The sequence below is a fragment of the Panthera leo genome, chromosome D1 (genome assembly GCF_018350215.1).
Source record: "Panthera leo isolate Ple1 chromosome D1, P.leo_Ple1_pat1.1, whole genome shotgun sequence".
Lineage (NCBI taxonomy): Eukaryota > Metazoa > Chordata > Mammalia > Carnivora > Felidae > Panthera > Panthera leo.
This window is the reverse complement of record NC_056688.1, coordinates 66,458,028-66,475,443: the sequence shown is the minus strand read 5'-3', so window position 1 is coordinate 66,475,443 and position 17,416 is coordinate 66,458,028. Positions and strand designations below refer to the sequence as shown.

The following is a 17,416-nucleotide window of genomic DNA, read 5'->3' as shown; positions in this document are numbered from 1 at the left end:
GCTTGGTATTCTCTCTCTGCTCCTCCCCCGTTTGTGTGTACATGCTCACACGCACACTCTCTCTCTTTCGAAATAGATAAATAGGGACACCTGGGCTCAATCAGTTAAGCGTCCAACTTCAGCTCAGGTCATGATCTCATGGCTCGTGAGTTCGAGCCCCACATATCAGCTCGGAGCCTGGAGCCTGCTTGGGATTCTCTCTCTCTGCCCTTCCCCAGCTTGTGTGTGCATGCTCACACGCATACTCCCTGTCTTTCAAAATAAATGAATAGGGACGCCTGGGTGACTCAGTCGGTTAAACGTCTGACTTCGGCTCAGGTCATGATCTCACAGCTCATGAGTTCAAGCCCCACATGTCAGCTCGGAGCCTGGAGCCTGCTTCAGATTCTGTCTCCCTCTCTTTTTTTCCCCTTCCCCACTCATACTCACTCTCTCTCTCAAAAATAAACATTAAAAAGTAAGTAAGTAAGTAAGTAAATAAATAAATAAATAAATAAATAAACTAAAAAAAAAAAGAAAGATAAACGGTTAAGGACTTCAACCCTGTTGTTCCAACTACTGAAATTGGCACATCAGATGAATGTACTGGTGAATGAATGTACTTCTTGTGCAGAAATTGTGTGCCTGAATCTTCTAAGTAATCTGGGAGAGGTTTAGACCATTATGGAATTGAGGTTACTTGCACTAGTCAATCTTAGAGTATAAGATAGCAGAACAGAAAAAATTATAGTAGATTCTCACAATCACCCTTTTTTTAACTATTTGGATTTACCATTCTGTAAATTGCAATGACTAATGCACACAGTATCCTATATACTATAAGCCACTCTGTTTCTGCCCCTTCTGAGTTATATGTTTACAAAGAGTTTGTTGTGTTTCTTCTCAATTATGTAGTTTAATTAAATATTGCATAAGTCAATGAAATATAAATTGTATACTTTGAGAAGCATCAATAAGGGGTAAAATGAAACCTACAATATAATCCTTGTCAGGCCAGTGTAAAATCATAAAAGTACTGGTTGGCACCATCCCCAAACTGTGCAATGAAGTATACTTGTATTCCAGCATCAGAGGTAGATTCGAAATACCCAGCAACTTAAACAATAAATATTTGTATTCTGCATTATTCTTTAAGACCATTACATATTTGTGGAATCAATCCTACCAGCTAGCTTTTTTCCTGAAATCTGGTTTCCCTCTACGCCCCCTAACTGGGTCCTTGGGCCTGGAGAACAAGCATGTCTAGCCAGACAGACCTTAGACCGACCCCTCATACTGACATCTTAACCTTCCCCTTGACCAACTCGTCTCTGAAATGATTTGTGTCCATTTATTTAGATTTGAATCTGGCCTGCTGGTTGGTAAGCCTGGTGATTTTATTCTCCATACCCTATCCCATGCTGAATTTCCTTTGAATGCTTTGTGGAAAACGAATGGCATTGTTTATTTAATCTAGTACCTTCAGGGCTATTGTTTTTTTCTAGATAAGGAAGGAAGTCAACATATTCTTAAACATCTCATAAAATTGCATGGCAAAATATCACTTGTTTTTTTAGGACAGAACCATAAAAAAATATTAGGAAATATAAAATAAATATTGTTGCCAAAATTGAAGGGAAAGAGAGCTGTCATTTGACAACAGCATTCCCTACCATGACCACCACCACCACCATTGCACTCTCAGTGTGGATTGGGTCTCATGTTTGTACAAAACAAAAGGTCATGAAGTTGGTATATGGGCCAATTTGAGAAACTATCATAGGAAAGTTTTCTCTTCAAAGAAGTTATTAGCGGGAGATAGTTTCATAGATAGGTGCTTATTTTCTTTGTTTACAAATACTACTGTTACAGAAATAGTGAATTGGAGACTCTAAACAATCTCATTGTATCCTTCTCCAGATAATTATAATATAGTTTTGTGGAATATCTCAATTTTTATATCTTACAGAAATGATACTGAACAGCAGAAAACCTTATTTCTCATCCCTTCTACTCAGCTTGCTGTATGACCTCGGGGAAATCCATTTTTTTTTCGTAGGGTCTCGCAAATACACAGTGAAGACATGCAGCATTCACCTTACCACCCAAGACCAGCTAGACTACAAAGCTCCATTTTTGCAGTTCCTATCTAAAGCCCTGATAGAATGTGAGCAGAATAAGGTGCTACTGCCCTCTGCTGGTCCTAAGAACACACCTGCCCATCAGTGTGTGGGCTCTCCCATCCTAACAGTGAGGGACACAGTGGCCCTTGCCTGTGGTTGGAAAGACATTGCAGGAAACCACAAGGAAGGAGGAAGGTTTCCTATTTGGAAAAATAATAATAGTTGAAGTATTGGGGAATTAATGATTTATTATGCATATATCAGATGCCATAGCCATGTGTGACTGCCTTGCCACCAAAAAGTATCCTATAATCACTTCCCCCCCCACTACAGTGTCTCACCTGGAAACAGTTGTGGGTGCTGATACTTGGAGCCACTGTCACTCTATCTTGGAATATATACAGGCCACTTTTTTTTTGGAAGATTTAGGAGAGTTTTTGCATATTCATTTTTAGTTTATGAATAAATAGGAAGATAGTAATTCATATGTGCCAAGGAAAGTGAATATGCAGCATCAGTAAGAAAAATGCTGAAAAGGAAAGGCAGGGCTTCATTATGCTCTCAGATCCCTAAGGAACTCTGTCAAGTTGTAATAAGAGATCTAAAGTTAATAATAGCTTTTTTGGTGTGTTGATGATCCTAAAAGTACTTTATGTGAGAAACTGATAAGGATTTGCTAAGAGCTCTGTTTTTCTGAGCTCATCTATATTAATTTTGGAACTCTAAAATTTAAAAATTTTAAGAGCTGCTGTTTATTATCTTGCATTTGTAAGAAATGGTGCTGCTTCTGACTATACTTACAGGAAAGGGAACTGAGAATTATGCTTTTATCTTGTTTGAATTTCATGCCTTTAAAATCTTTCTTTTTTTTTTAGTGTTTATTTATTTTTGAGAGAGAGGCAGAGCGTGAGCGGGGGAGGGGCAGAGAGAGAGGGAGACACAGAATCCGAAGCAGGCTCCAGGTTCTGAGCTGTCAGCACAGAGCCTGACAAGGGGCTTGAACTCACAAACCATGAGATCATGACCTGAGCTGAAGTCAGACCCTTAACTGACTGAGCCACCCAGGCACCCCTAAAATCCCTTTCAAAATAGGTCTGTGCACTGCTACTGAGATCATTATTAGTCCTTAGAGTGCTGCAGAGCAAAAAAAAAAAAAAAAAAAAAAAAAAAAAGTGCAACCTACATCCCAAGTATCTACAAGCAGAGTATAGGAGGAACGTGGGATTCACATTGTCTGTGACTTCTGCTTACGTACTCCCAGAACCACACACATTTTGCCCAAGATTTCCCAATGGTAGATGGTAACTATGTTTTAAAGGAGTATATAGGCATTATGAAGATCAACAGTGATCCTCTTGCAGCTTCCCTTTGGAGAACTCTTGATTTTTGTTTTACAGCCAATCTCAACTTATAGTCACCTGATTGGGAGTTATAGTCAATCATCTCAGCAGCAGTACATAGTCCTAGCTTGAAAGGGACTTACACATGTGATACAGAAATACATAGACTCTCATAGGCAAAATCACAGCCATCCCGCTTCCAACTAAATAGGTGCTACATTTCGTGGTATGCATGGTGCCTATTCCAGTTCTAGGTTTAGTCTGCTCTAGACCAAGAAGGAAATTAGCATGTATTAGAATATCATTTTTACCAGGTATCTTATTCATCTGTTATACATCCCTAAGAAATGAACCAACTTTTGCTACATAACTCTTATATATATAACCTTAATAGTAATCTTCAGTGTCCAACATTCCAAAAGAAGAGAAGTAATCTTATTAAATTGCTTTAAAAACCTTATCAGAAACCTTAGTCCTAATCATTGAAAACAGATGAACTCAATTCCAAAAAATAAAATGAACAAAAATTGTCTATTGAGAACATTACCTGCTGTTTGCTGAGAAATTATCGATTAAAAAATTTTTGAAATATCTTTAACCTTTAGAGATGAAAGCCAGTAGCTATGGAAAGATTATTTAAATCATTAACTGGAACTGACAATATGAATCACATGTGAAAGTAAAAATACAATGTTAATTAAAATCATACCAGATCCTTCAAGGCAGAATATTACTTTGGGAAACAAAACCCTGAAGTGCAGGAAAAAAACAGCAGTGCTAATTAGTACTTAACTTCTTTTATGATGTTTTTTGCAAGACAGTTTGGTATACAAAAAAGAGCAGGGGCTTTGGAACCAAACAAACTTTGGGCTTGAAAATCGTTTTTACTACTTATGTAATTTGTTATTTGGCTTTAGGCAATCACTTAAACCTCCCTGAACTTCTGTTTCCTCTTCCTTAAATTGGCAATAATAAGGTGCATCTTATATTTAGTATTAAGTGAGATATGTAAATATTTATGAAGTGCCTCAAGTGCCTGCAGAGTTAGTTTTCCTTCCTTCTATTGTAAATCACAGAGTAAGGTTTACTCTTACTTTGAAGCCCAGCAGGAAGTCCTGGAAAGGAAGGTTTGGTTTGAGATTACCTTCCCTTGACCAGTCTTGGTTACCAGAAAATGCCATTGAAGTGCAGGACATTCTGCTAGGGAGTATGTGAGGCAGGCAGCAGTCTTGGTGGGGAGGTAATGGGCTAGAGTGACCAGTAGGGAGGGTGTAATTCTTCTTGAGTCCCAAATGCATGACACGCCCTCATTCTGTGTGTAAGGCCACACTGCAGGTTCACTCACATTTTAATTAGTGCCTCCCCCCCAGCAAAATGTACTCTAAAACCAAGTAGAAAAAAATTTAAATTATCTGAAGCTTTATGTTTAGGTTACGATGGATTTCATTTACATATCCTAATTGTAATAAGAGCTACCAACTCCAAAGTGCCAGGTACTTTTCATACATTCTCTAATTCATATAATAACTTCGATTTCTAGCTGATGCTAAAATGTCTGTGAAGTGACTGAGACCCTAAAGGATTTCATAGGAAGCCCAAAGTTGCCAGCTATAAAATTAATATGTTTAAAAAAAGAAAGGAGAAAAATGAATAGGTTGCTGATTGCTAAGCTTGTACTGCCATAAGGTATTGTTTAGGTAAACCCTTTGATAACATCTATGATCAACCATGACCCCTGTAATTTTCTGAACCTTCATGACTTGGTCAGCCCTGTGATGATATGTATTGTGTGTTCTCACAGAAACTGGCCCCTGGAGTCAGCCAGTTTGCTTACACCTGTGTGCAGGACCACCCCATTTGGACGAATCAGCAATTTTGGGAGACAACCTTCTACAGTGCAGTGCAGGAACAGGTTCGCTCTCTGTATCTCTCAGCCAGGGAAGACAATCATGCCCCATATCTGAAGCAAAAGGTAAGAGAAGAAAGGTGCTGGTGTGGGACTGGGATCTGGCTTCAAGGAAAGCTTATTCAGATATTCCCAGGGCAAAAAGAAACCCAAGCACTTTCTACCAGTGCATTTAAGTTTCATTTTAGGGAATCCTGTCGTGACCGTCTTTACTGTGTTGATTTCTGATATTACATTTTTCCATAATAACTTCTTAATATAGTTCTTTAGCATTAGAATTGTTTTATTATATTTTAATAAATAAGAATCCTTTTGAAACAATTATAGGAAGTTGAACAGAAAAAAGAAAATGAAAATACCTGGGCAGATGTCTTTGTGCAATTAACTTTTTGAAGAAATGTCAAATTAAAGTTAAATGACTCTAAAATAAATGTAAAATTCAATAGTTCTTCTCAAAAGTATGTCAGCAATAAGTCTAGTTCTCCTTTTAGGAATATTCTATATGTTTCTACATATTTTATCAGCATCAATTATACTTCAGAAAAATATCAGAATATTTTAAAACAAGAAAATTGTTTTTAATTTGAAAAAGGAGTTTAAATTTTCTGAAATTTTAAAGTGTCATTCACTAAGTGTCTGGTCTTAGGCAATCACTTTACTTCTCTGTGCCTTATTTCCACATTGGTAAAATGAGTAGATAGAATTTTTGTAAGACTTTGATGTATAATACAAGTAAAGGGCACTCAAAAGTGCCTGACACATAGTAAATAATAAATGTTAGAAATTACCAACCTTATTAATTGAACTTAAACCAGGATTAAAGGCTGATTGTCAATGTTGATTCACTTTAAGAGTAATTTTTTAATTTTTTTTTTATTAAGAGTAATTTTTAATTCTACATGCTGGGCTAATACATTACTGATGATCCTTCCCATCACCCTCCATTTTACTTCATTTTTTTAAATTTCAGTGTAATTAACATACATTGTTATATTATTTTCAGGTGTATAATATAGTGATTCAGTAATTCTATATATTCATTACTCAGTGTTCATCACATTAAGTGTACTCTTAATTTCCTTCACCTATTTCACCCATTCCCCCACTCACCTTTCCTCTGGAACCACCACATTGTTCTCTATAGTTAAAGCCTATTTTTTTTGTCTCTTTTTTTCTTTGTTCATTTGTTTTGTTTCTTAAATTACACATATAAGTGAAATCATATGGTGTTTGTCTTTCTCTGACTGACTCATTTCACTTAGCATTTATACCCTCTAGATACATCCATGTTGTTGCAAATGGCAAGATTTCATTCTTTTTTATGGTTGAATAATATATATATATATATACACATATACATACATATATATATGTATGTATGTTTGTGTATACACACACACACACACACACACACACACACCCCATATCTTTATTCATCTGTCTGTGGACACTTGGGTTGCTTCCTAATTTGGCATTATAAATAATGCCAACATATCAATGCGTGTATCTTTTCAAATTAGTGTTTTCCTATTCTTTAGGTGAATACCCAGTAGTGGAATTACTGGATCATTACCACCTGTATACCTGTGTCCTAATAATATTTGACTCCCACATTTACAAGGAAATTATCTCTATTTTAAATTTTTTGAAGAACCTTCATTCTGTTTTCCACAGTGGCTGCACTAGTTTCCATTCCCACCAATAGTGCACAAGGGTTGCTTTTTCCCTGCGTCCTCGCCAACACTTGTTGTTTCTTACATCACCCCATGTTTTAAACTGACCTTGTATTATGTGAGATAAATGAATTTAGATACCTAACAGGAATTACGTAGTAGTATTCAAGTATTTCTATATCTCATGTAATTTTAAACATTATTTGTCTATTCTTGAGTATGATAAGAACAGAATCATTAATAAAAAATAGCTGACATCTCATATTCCAAACTATTATTCTACACTGCTAGTGTGAATTGTTTACTTAATTTAATGTAAAACTCAGATTTTTCTTTCAAAACACCAAATGTACTTGGGTAAGGGGTAACTATAGCAGATGCAAATTAGTTTGAGGTCATGGTCCAGAAATATTTGGGCTGGCATGGTGCTTTTGATAGTTTTTAAAAGCAGATGTAGTGTAACATTGGTATATCTCAAAAGTATTTGTGGAGCAAACACATGTCACTACTTCTCTGTCCTCTTTTCTAAAGAAGTCTCTCTATGATACACAGATTATATACAAGTGAGACTAGGGACACCTGAGTGGCTCAGTCGTTAAAGCATCCGACTTCGGCTCCAGTCACGGTTTCACGGTTTGTGGGTTTGAGCCCCACATCAGGCTCTGTGCTGATAGCTTGGAGCCTGGAGCCTGCTTTGGATTCTCTCTCTCTCTCTCTCTCTCTCTCTCTCTCTCTCCCTCTCTCCCTCTCCCTCTCCCTCTCCCTCTCCCTCTCTCCCCCTCCCCTGCTCACTCTCTGTCTTTCAAAAATAAATAAATGTTAAAAAAAAATTTTTTAAAACAAGTGAGACTAGATATACTAGCTCTACTTAACTTTTCAGCCTACTAGGAAACTCCTCTTTAAAATCCCATTGTCAGACATACCAAAAAGAAAAAAGAAAGAGGATTTTAAGAAGATGGTGGGAGAGAACCATAGACTCACATTGTCCCACAAATACAACTAGATAACTATCAAATCATCTAAAAACCTCAGAAATCAATCTGAAAATGGCAAAACAAACTCCACAACTAAAGATAGAGAAGAAGGCACATTGAAGAAGGTAGGAAGTGCAAGATGTGGCTTGGAAGAGAAACAGATCATGGCCAGTGAGGTAGAGGGAGCTACAGTTGCACAGAAGAGTAAGAGACAAACTTGCGTACCAGGCGTGCATGGGGAAAACAAATCCCCATAGAACTGGCTTAGAAAGTGAGAGGGACCAAATTTCTTGAATTCTTGCAACCAGAAGAGCTTTAAAACATGAAGTTTTAAGGCCAGTGGACTTGGCTCAGTGAGAGCCCAGAGGACACTGGGGCTGCTCTTGGAGAAAAAGCAGGCCAAACAGCCCAAGGACATACTGCATAGAAACAGTAATCTGAAGAAAACCTGGGACACACAGTGGGGAGGTTAGTTGTTCATCTTTGAGTATGTCACAGAGGCAGCATTCACAGAGACCCCTCCAGGAACAAAGGAGCTGGCAGGTGCCATTTCCCTTCCCTGGCCCTCAGCATAAACACAGAGCCACCTGTGGGAACCAGTGCAGCTACCTAATTTTCTTACTCCAAGCCCCACCCCCTGTACTCAGTGGAACCGCCTTCTTAGCCCCAACCTGGTAGGTCTCCTCCCCTAGAGGACCAGCTCAAACCCCTGCCATTACCATCCCCATCTGTAAGTTTTGTGAGGACTCGGTTGCGGTGGCAGCAGCAAGAGGCGTCATTTCACAAGCAGACCAGAGCATACCTAGTTACAATGCACTGCAGCCAGGACACAACAGCAGACCACACACAGCACACACTGGAGGTATCTGGAAGCACCGGGGCTGGGAAAATAGGGGACACTACATTGCAGGATACTACAGAACTTCATAAAGCCATTATCCTAAAAAAACAGGAGACAACTAACTTTTCTAACACCCAGAAACAGGCACAGAGACTTAGACAAAATGAAAAGACAGAGGAATTTGTCCCAAATGAAAAACCAGGACAAGGCCACAGCTGGAGATCTAAGTGACACAGATTTAAGTAACATACCTAGTGGAGAATTTAAAGCACTGATCATAAGGATACTCACTAGATTTGAGAAAAGAGTGGAGGACATCAGTGAGATGATTAACACAGAGATAGGGAATAATATAGCAAAGATAAAAGTCTCAGTAAAGGAAATGAGAAATATGCTTGATGGAATGAACAGCAAGATGGAGGAAACAAAGGAATGAATTAATGACCTAGAAGACAGAGTAATGGAAAGTAATCAAGAACAACAAAAGAGAGAAAAAGAATCATGAAAATTAGAATAGAATAAGGAACTCAGTGACTCCATCAAACATAATAAAATCCATATTATAGGAGTCCCAAAAGAAGAAGAGAGAGAAAAGGGTCACAGAGTTTACCTGAAGAAATGATACCTGAAAACTTCCTAATCTGGGGAAGGAAACATCCAGATCCAGGAGGAATAGAGAACCCTGAAAAAAAATTAACAGAAGCATATCCACACCAAGACATCTTGTAATTAAAATGGAAAATATAGATATAAAGCAAAAATATTAAAAGACACAAGACAAAAGAGGACAGTTACATACAAAGGAAACTTCATAAAGCCATCACCAGGTTTTTTTAGCAGAAACTTCCCAAGCCAGAAAGGAGTGGCATAACATATTCAAAGTGCTGAGTGGGAAAAATTTGCATCCACAAATACTCTATCCAGCAAAGCTAACATTCAAAGTAGGAGGAGAAATAAAGAGATTGATAGACAAACAGTAATTAAAGGAGTTCATCACTACTAAACCAGCCCTGCAAGAAATACTAAATTCCTCTCCATGAGAGGAAAAGAAGGACCAAAAGTGATAGTAGGAAAGTAGGAATCACAAAAGCAGTTAAAATGAATATTTCTATAAAAAACCACTCAAGGAAATCACAAAATAAAAGGATGTAAAATATGACACCATATACCTAAAACATGGGGAGGCCAGGAGTAAAGAATGAGTTCAACCTTAAATGACCATCAACTTAATATAGACTGTTGTATGCAGAAGAGGTTATATGCAAAGCTAATGGTAACCACAAATCAAAACCGCTAATAAATATTCAAAGAATACAGAGAAACAAATCCAAATATATCAGTAAAGAAAACCAGCAAACCACAAAAGAGAGAAAGACAAGAAAGGATCAGAATCTTCAGAAACAACCAAACAAGTAAGTAATAAAATGACAGTAAACACATATTTATCAATAATTACTTTGATTGTAAATAGACTAAATGCTATGCATTTTTCACAGAACCAGAATAAACAATCCTATAATTTAAATGGAACCACAAAACACCCCAAATAGCCAAAGCAATCTTGAAAAAGAAAAGCAAAGCTGGAGGCATCACAGTTCCAGACTTCAAGTCATATTACAAAGCCATAGTAATCAAAACAGTATGGCCCTGGCACAAAAATAGATACATAGGTCAATAGAACAGATCAAAAACCCACAAAGAAACCAACAGTTATATGGTCAATTAATCTTCAACAGAAGAAAAAAGAATATCCAATAGGAAAAAATAGTCTCTTCAACAAATGGTGCTGAGAAAACTGGACAGCAACGCAAAAGAGTGAAACTGGACCCGCTATCTTTCACCATACACAAAAGTAAACTCAAAATTGAGTAAAACCCTAAATGTGAGACCTGAAACTATAAAAATCCTAGAAGAAAGCACAGGCAGTAATTTCTCAGACATCAGCCATAGCAATTTTTTTCTAGAAAGGTTCCCGGAGGCAAGGGAAACAAAAGCAAAAATAAACTATCAAGACTACATCAAAATAAAAAGCTTTTGCACAGTGAAGAAAACAGTCAACAAAACTAAGAAGCAATCTACAGAATGAGAGAAGACATTTTCAAAAGACAGGTCTATAAAAGGTTACTATCCAAAACATATAATGAACTTCTAAACCTCAATACCCCAAAAGCAAATTATTAGTAAATGGGCAGAAGATATGAACAGACATTTCTCCAAAGAAGACATACAAATGCCAAAAGACACATGAAAAGATGTTCATCATCACTTACCATCAGGGAAATATAAATCAAAACTGCAATGAGATATTACCTCATACCTGCCAAAATGGCTAAAATCAAAAACATAAGAAACAGCAAGTGTTGGCAAGGATGTGGGGAAACACTCGTGCGCTGTTGGTTAGAATGCACACTGGTGCAAAACAGTATGGAAGTTCCTCAAAAAATTAAAAATAGAACTACCCTACGATCCAGCAATCACACTGTCACAATACTGGGTACTTACCCAAAGAATACAAAAACGCTAATTCAAAGGGATACATGCACCCTGATGTTTATAGCGGATTATCAACAATAGCCAAATTATGAAAGCAGCCCAAGTGTCCATTGATTGAAGAATAGGTAAAGGAGATGTGGTTTATGTATACAGTGAAATATTATTCAGTCATAGAGGAATAAAATCTTACCATTTGCAACTACATGGATAAAGCTAAAGAATGTAATGCTAGGGGTGACTCAGTCAAGTGTCCAACTTTGGCTCAGGTCACGATCTCGTGGTTTGTGGGTTCGAGCCCCACATCGGGCTCTGTGCTGACAGCTCAAAGCCTGGGGCCTGCTTCAGATTCTGTGTTTCCCTCTGTCTCTCTGCCCCTCACCTGCTTGTGCTCCCTCTCGCTCTTTCTTGCTCTCTCTCTCAAAAATAAATAAACATTAAAAAAGAGTGTAATGCTAAAAAAAAATAAGTCAGCCAGTTAAAGACAAATACCATAAGATTTCACTAATATGTGGAATTTAAGAAACAAATGATCATGGGGAAAAGAAGAGAGAAACTGAGAAACAGACTCTTTATGAAGAACAACCTGGTGGTTACCAGAGGGGAGGTGTGTGGGGGAATGGGTGAAATAGGTGATGGGGTTAAAGAGCATACTTATCATGATGAGTACTGAGTGCTTGTTGTATTATGTACTTGTTGAATCACCACATTGTACACCTGAAACTACTATAACACTGTATGTTAATCAAACTGAAATTAAAATTAAAAACTTAATAAAAAATAAAATGTCTCATTACCACCTGTATACCTGTGTCCTAATAATATTTGACTCCCACATTTACAAGGAAATTAGCTCTATTTTTTGTGATTTTGGCCATTCTGTCTCCTCCCAAACAACAGAAGAGAAGAAACACATCAGAGTACAGTAAAACCTTGGTTTGAGAGCATAATTCATTCTGGAAGCATGCTTATACTCCAAAGCACTTGTATATCAAAGCAAATTTCCCCCAAAGAAATAATGGAAAAACAGATGATTTGTTCTACAACCCAAAAATATTCATATAAAAGTTATTATAATACTGTAATATAATATAAAATAATAAAATACAAAATATAAAGAAAAATAAATTAACCTGCACTTACCTTTGAAAACCTTTGTGGCTGGTGTGAGGGAGATAAGAAGGGAAGGGTTATTGTGCGGGATGACTTTCACTATCACTAACAGAATCACTGCTATCTATTGGCTCCATGGAATTTTTTCTTTTCATGCAACTTTAACAAGGAATCTATCCAATGACCTAGAATGAAGCAAAGCATTCCTAAGCTTGTATGGAAAAGCAAAGGACTGTCCATAGGTGCTTTGAAGTGACAAAAAGTACGCTAGTGCTAGTTGTAGGCACTTCCAACATTCTGAAAAATCACTGATTTCTTCCAAGCATCTGAGCTTGGGACCTGAGACCAAGCATCTGAGCTTGGGAGACGATCACCCACAATCCCGTAGCAAGAGAGAGACAGAAGAACCATTGGCTCAGTTGTGATCATGTGACATTCAGCATCATGTACTACTCATATTGCAAGACATTGCTTTTATCAAGTTAAAATTTATTAGAAATGTTTGCTTGCCTTGTGGAACACTTGCAGAACAAGTTACGGGCAATCCAAGGTTTTACTGTATTAGTAAGTGCTGCTGGAGTGCATTCATTCATTTATAGGTATTTTGCATTAGCAATTTGTTATAATTAGCAGCTTGGAAGAGGTGGAGCCATAAAGATAAATAAATGCAATGAAATGTTAGCAGTGCAAAATGTATCCATCCATGCTTTGCTGCTGCTTCCCTGAATTCATCACATGGTTCCACTCAAGATTGGCTGGAACTGGAAGAAAAAGGCTAGAATTTGTTTTGTTGTTACATTTTGTTTATATGTTTTATTTTTTTGGAGACATAGATATTTATTTAATAGATGGATTATTGAAACATGTTCAATGCTTTCTGAGCTTGTGTGATGTCACAGATTTGCATTGTTTTTTTAGGATAAGCTTCCAGATGACCAGTATCAGGAAAAGACAGCAATGGACCTGGCAGCCGAGCAGCTACGCCTTTGGCCTTCTCTGAGCAAATCAACTCAGCAGGAGCTGGTGCAACGTGAGGAAAGCACTGTCTTCAGTCAGGCCATTCATTTTGCAAACCTCATGGTGAACCTGCTGGTTCCATTGGATACAAGTAAGAATAAGCTCCTAAGAACATCAGCACCAGGCGACTGGGAGAGTGGAAGCAACAGCATTGTCACAAACAGGTACCAAAATGTGCACACACGAGACCTTTCTATTCTTGTCTTAGCAGACAATATAAACCATTTTGAGCAAATAGTGCTGTACATATTTCAAAAATTTAAGCATTTTCCTTACCTTCAGACTTGCTCAACTCTTTTTTTTTCAACCCTTCTATATTAAAAGATCTTCACTTCATCTAATTCTTCTTTTTTTTTTTTAATTTGAGAGAGAGAGCAGGGGAAAGGGGGTAGGAATGAGAGAGAGAGAGAAAGAGAGAGAGAATCTTAAGCAGGTTCCACATGGAGTGCAGAGCCCCACGTGGGGCTAGATTCTATGACCTAAGCTGAAATCAAGAGTCAGACGTTCAACCAAGCCACCCAGACACCCCTTATCTGACTGTTCTTAACCATCTCCCACATTCTCTTCTCTTTTGTGACCTGGTATTTCAAATGTCTCACCCACTACAGATCAAGCCTTTCAGTTACTTTCTGCCATAGCAATTTACAGAAAGCAGCCCGGAAAATTACTAATCAACTTCTTGCCAAAGTGATTATTTGTTTCTCGGCCCTCCTTTTTTCAGTGTATGCATTGCATTTGTTTATAATCGTGTCCTCAACCATGCCTTGCTCCCAGCCTTGCTACAATGACTTCCAGTATCACGGAGAATAAATCCATGGGCTACAAGGCCTAACCGGATTTGGCCCCTGACAACTTCTCTGACTTTATTTCCTATCACTCTTCTGCCAGTAAAACTGTCTCCCTGCTAATGCTAATCCTCAGACACTCTAAGCATAATACTGCCTAAGGATCTTTGTACTTGTTCCTACAGTCTGAAATACTCTCCCTGAAATAATCACAACAATCACTCCCTCACTTCATTTAATTCTCTGGTCATATGTCATCTACTTAGAGAGGCCTTCCTGACTTCCTTATCTTAGTAGCATATCCATCACTCTTTCTCCTACCTTGCATTTTTTTCTTTCATGACACTTTCTACAACCTGATTTATTTTCATATATTTGCTTATTGTATGATTCATTCATTGCTGTACCCCCAGCTCTTTGCATATAGTAGACACTCACTAAATATTTGGTTGAACATGTGATTAAATGAATGAATAAATGAACTGCATACCGAACAGTAGTGAAACTCTAACCTTTTAGGTCTTCAGTGATGCTCTAACATCCTGGTAGTTCTTCTCTCATAAATCCTTCTCAGACTCTTTCAGGCAGCTTCTCTTCTCTTTCCATTTTCAATCCCTCTTCCAGGCTCTTCATACTCTCTTAGAAACTCATCCACAAGCCCACATCTGTGACCCCAATTTCTCAATCCCCCTATCCCAGATACTTAATTTTTGTCAAGAATACTTGAGAGCTTCTGGTCTTCCAGGCTAGTCTACTTTTTGTTGTTTTGAAGTCAGTCTTTTGCACCATGCAGTCAGCTGCACAGATCTCTTATTTCTTCCCGCAGAGAGTTATTTTATGTGAACAATGTAACCTGGGCCTTCATCACTTCAAACTATAGATAACCATGCTCCTTGAAAGTCTGCCTAGTGAGTGGCTAAGGCACTCAGGTTCTTTAATGTTTTGGTATGATGTGAGGCCATATTCCCTGTTTAGCTTTTCTTTAAAGCTGATTCAGCTAATGTGGTTGAATTTGGAGGAAAAAGAACTGAGTAGGTTAGAACAGGCAAATGAGTCTTTCCCATGGTTAGCAGTCTAAAAGAAGGCATGGAGGCAGGAGTAACTATTGAATAGTGGGAACTGAATAAGCAGCCAGGACAGGGATGGAGCTTTTACATCTACTCCATTTCAAATTTATTCCCTTCTGTTGCATGATTTTATCACCTGCAGAAGATCGATGGCTTCACAGTGACTAAAAGGGTTGTGGTTCACTCAAAGAGATAAATATTGTCAAGAGAATGGTTCATAGGTCAGTTTGGTTCTTCCATTTGGAAAAATATGCTATATTCTGGGAAAAATTCCTTTACTTTGTCCACCAGAGAACATGTCCCCTAGTTATCAGAGGCCAAAGATAGCCATATTACTTTGTCTGGCTCCATGTAGTAATTAAGAGAGAACAGGGTTTTTATTTTGTTTTGTTTTGTTTTGTTTTTCTGTTTTTTTGTTGTTGTTTTTATGGGTTTTCTTTTAGAAGGTTCAAGTATCAGAAGGTTCAATAAATGAAAGAGTCTATTTTTGTTTTAGTTTCTGTGGTTCCTGAGTTCCCTTTTAGGAGAATGACAGAAGGTATTTGTTATAAAAACAAATCTGGGTCCAAAAGACAATGCCTGACAGTAGCTTTCGAATGCAGGCAAGTAGAATATCATAATGAAAGCAAATTTAAATTGCTATGGAAATTGACTGTGATAGATTAGTCATTTGTTACATTTGAGTACTGACCATGATTTCTTTCCTTGACTTTCTCAGTATTGCAGGAAGTGTAGCTGAGAGCTATGATACAGAAAGTGGGTTTGAAGATTCAGAGAATAATGACATCGCCAATTCTGTTGTGCGATTCATTACCCGATTTATTGACAAGGTTTGCACAGAAAGTGGAGTTACTCAGGATCACATCAAGAGCCTTCATTGCATGATACCAGGTAATCAGTTTGCAGATTAAATTAGAGAACCAGAATATTGGAGATAATTGGGTGAGAATTGTTTTTAGGGGTTTACTTTTTTTTAGCATAATACCTACAATATTTGTCTTCAATGTAGTTTAGCAATAATATTTATTTATGTTCTAATTAAATTTTTTAACATTTCTAAATTGTGGTAAAATATGTGTAGCATAAAATATGGCACTTTAAACTATTTTAAGTATAAAATTCAGTGATATTAATTACTTTCACAGTGTTGTGCAGTCATCATCACTGTTACCAAAACTTTTTAACCACCCAAATCATATCACACTCTGTGCCCATTAGTCAGTAACTCCCTATTCTCCATCCCCATAGCCCCTGGTAACCTCTATATCTCTGTGAATTTGCCTTTTCTAAATATTGCATATAAGTTAAACCATATAATATTAGTCCTTTTTTGTCTGACTTCTTTCACTTAGCATAATATTTTCAAGGTTCATGCATGTTGTAGCAGGTATCACAATGTCATTCCTTTTTATGGCTGAGTAATACTCCACCATGTGGATATACCACATTTTGTTTATCCATTCATCTGTTGACGGACATTTGGGTTTTTTTGCCTTCTGGCTACTATGAATATTCACATACAAGTATCTGTTTGAGTCCTTATTTTTTATCTTTTCGGTATATACCTAGGAGTGGAATTGCTGCATCATATGGTAAATCTGTGTTTAAATTTTTGAGGAACCACCAAACTGTGATTAGTTTTTAATTGTAAAATATTCAGGATTTGTATTCTGCTTATTTTGTGCTCTTTCATTTTGAATACTCTGACTTATTCTAGGAATTGTAGCTATGCACATTGAGACCCTAGAAGCAGTACATCGAGAGAGTAGAAGACTCCCACCGATACAGAAGGTAATTATTTTAGACTACATGTTTTCAGGGTATAACATCTCTTCTTAAAAACAGCAACAATAGGCTGGTGTGCCCCAGAAAATACTTTCCCCTAACCTTTTACAAGATTAACTCCAGTTTTATCATGTAGATCCTCATAAAACAGATACTGAAGTAGAATAGGAGATTCAGCAAAGAAGCAATAATAGCCTCTTGTTGAGTCAGTTTTTATAGGCAGGGCATAAATTATGAACATTTGAACTTCTAAGCCCAAGCCAAGATTTTATGCCCTGCCTACTTCCAGAAAAAAGGACTTAAGGGAGTTACCATAAAAATAC

General features: G+C 37.4%; 1 protein-coding gene across 5 annotated transcripts in view; it reads left to right on the top strand.

Moving 5' to 3' along the window:
* The window catches only part of SBF2 (SET binding factor 2), a 474,987-nt gene that overhangs the window by 385,845 nt on the left and 71,726 nt on the right, over positions 1–17,416 (top strand). For all 5 annotated transcript variants that reach the window (XM_042906593.1, XM_042906592.1, XM_042906591.1 and 2 more), the window contains 4 exons: positions 5,244–5,414; positions 13,358–13,620; positions 16,027–16,199; positions 17,026–17,099. In XM_042906593.1, coding sequence (XP_042762527.1) covers positions 5,244–5,414; positions 13,358–13,620; positions 16,027–16,199; positions 17,026–17,099 — 681 coding nt within the window. The remainder of the gene's footprint in view (positions 1–5,243; positions 5,415–13,357; positions 13,621–16,026; positions 16,200–17,025; positions 17,100–17,416) is intronic.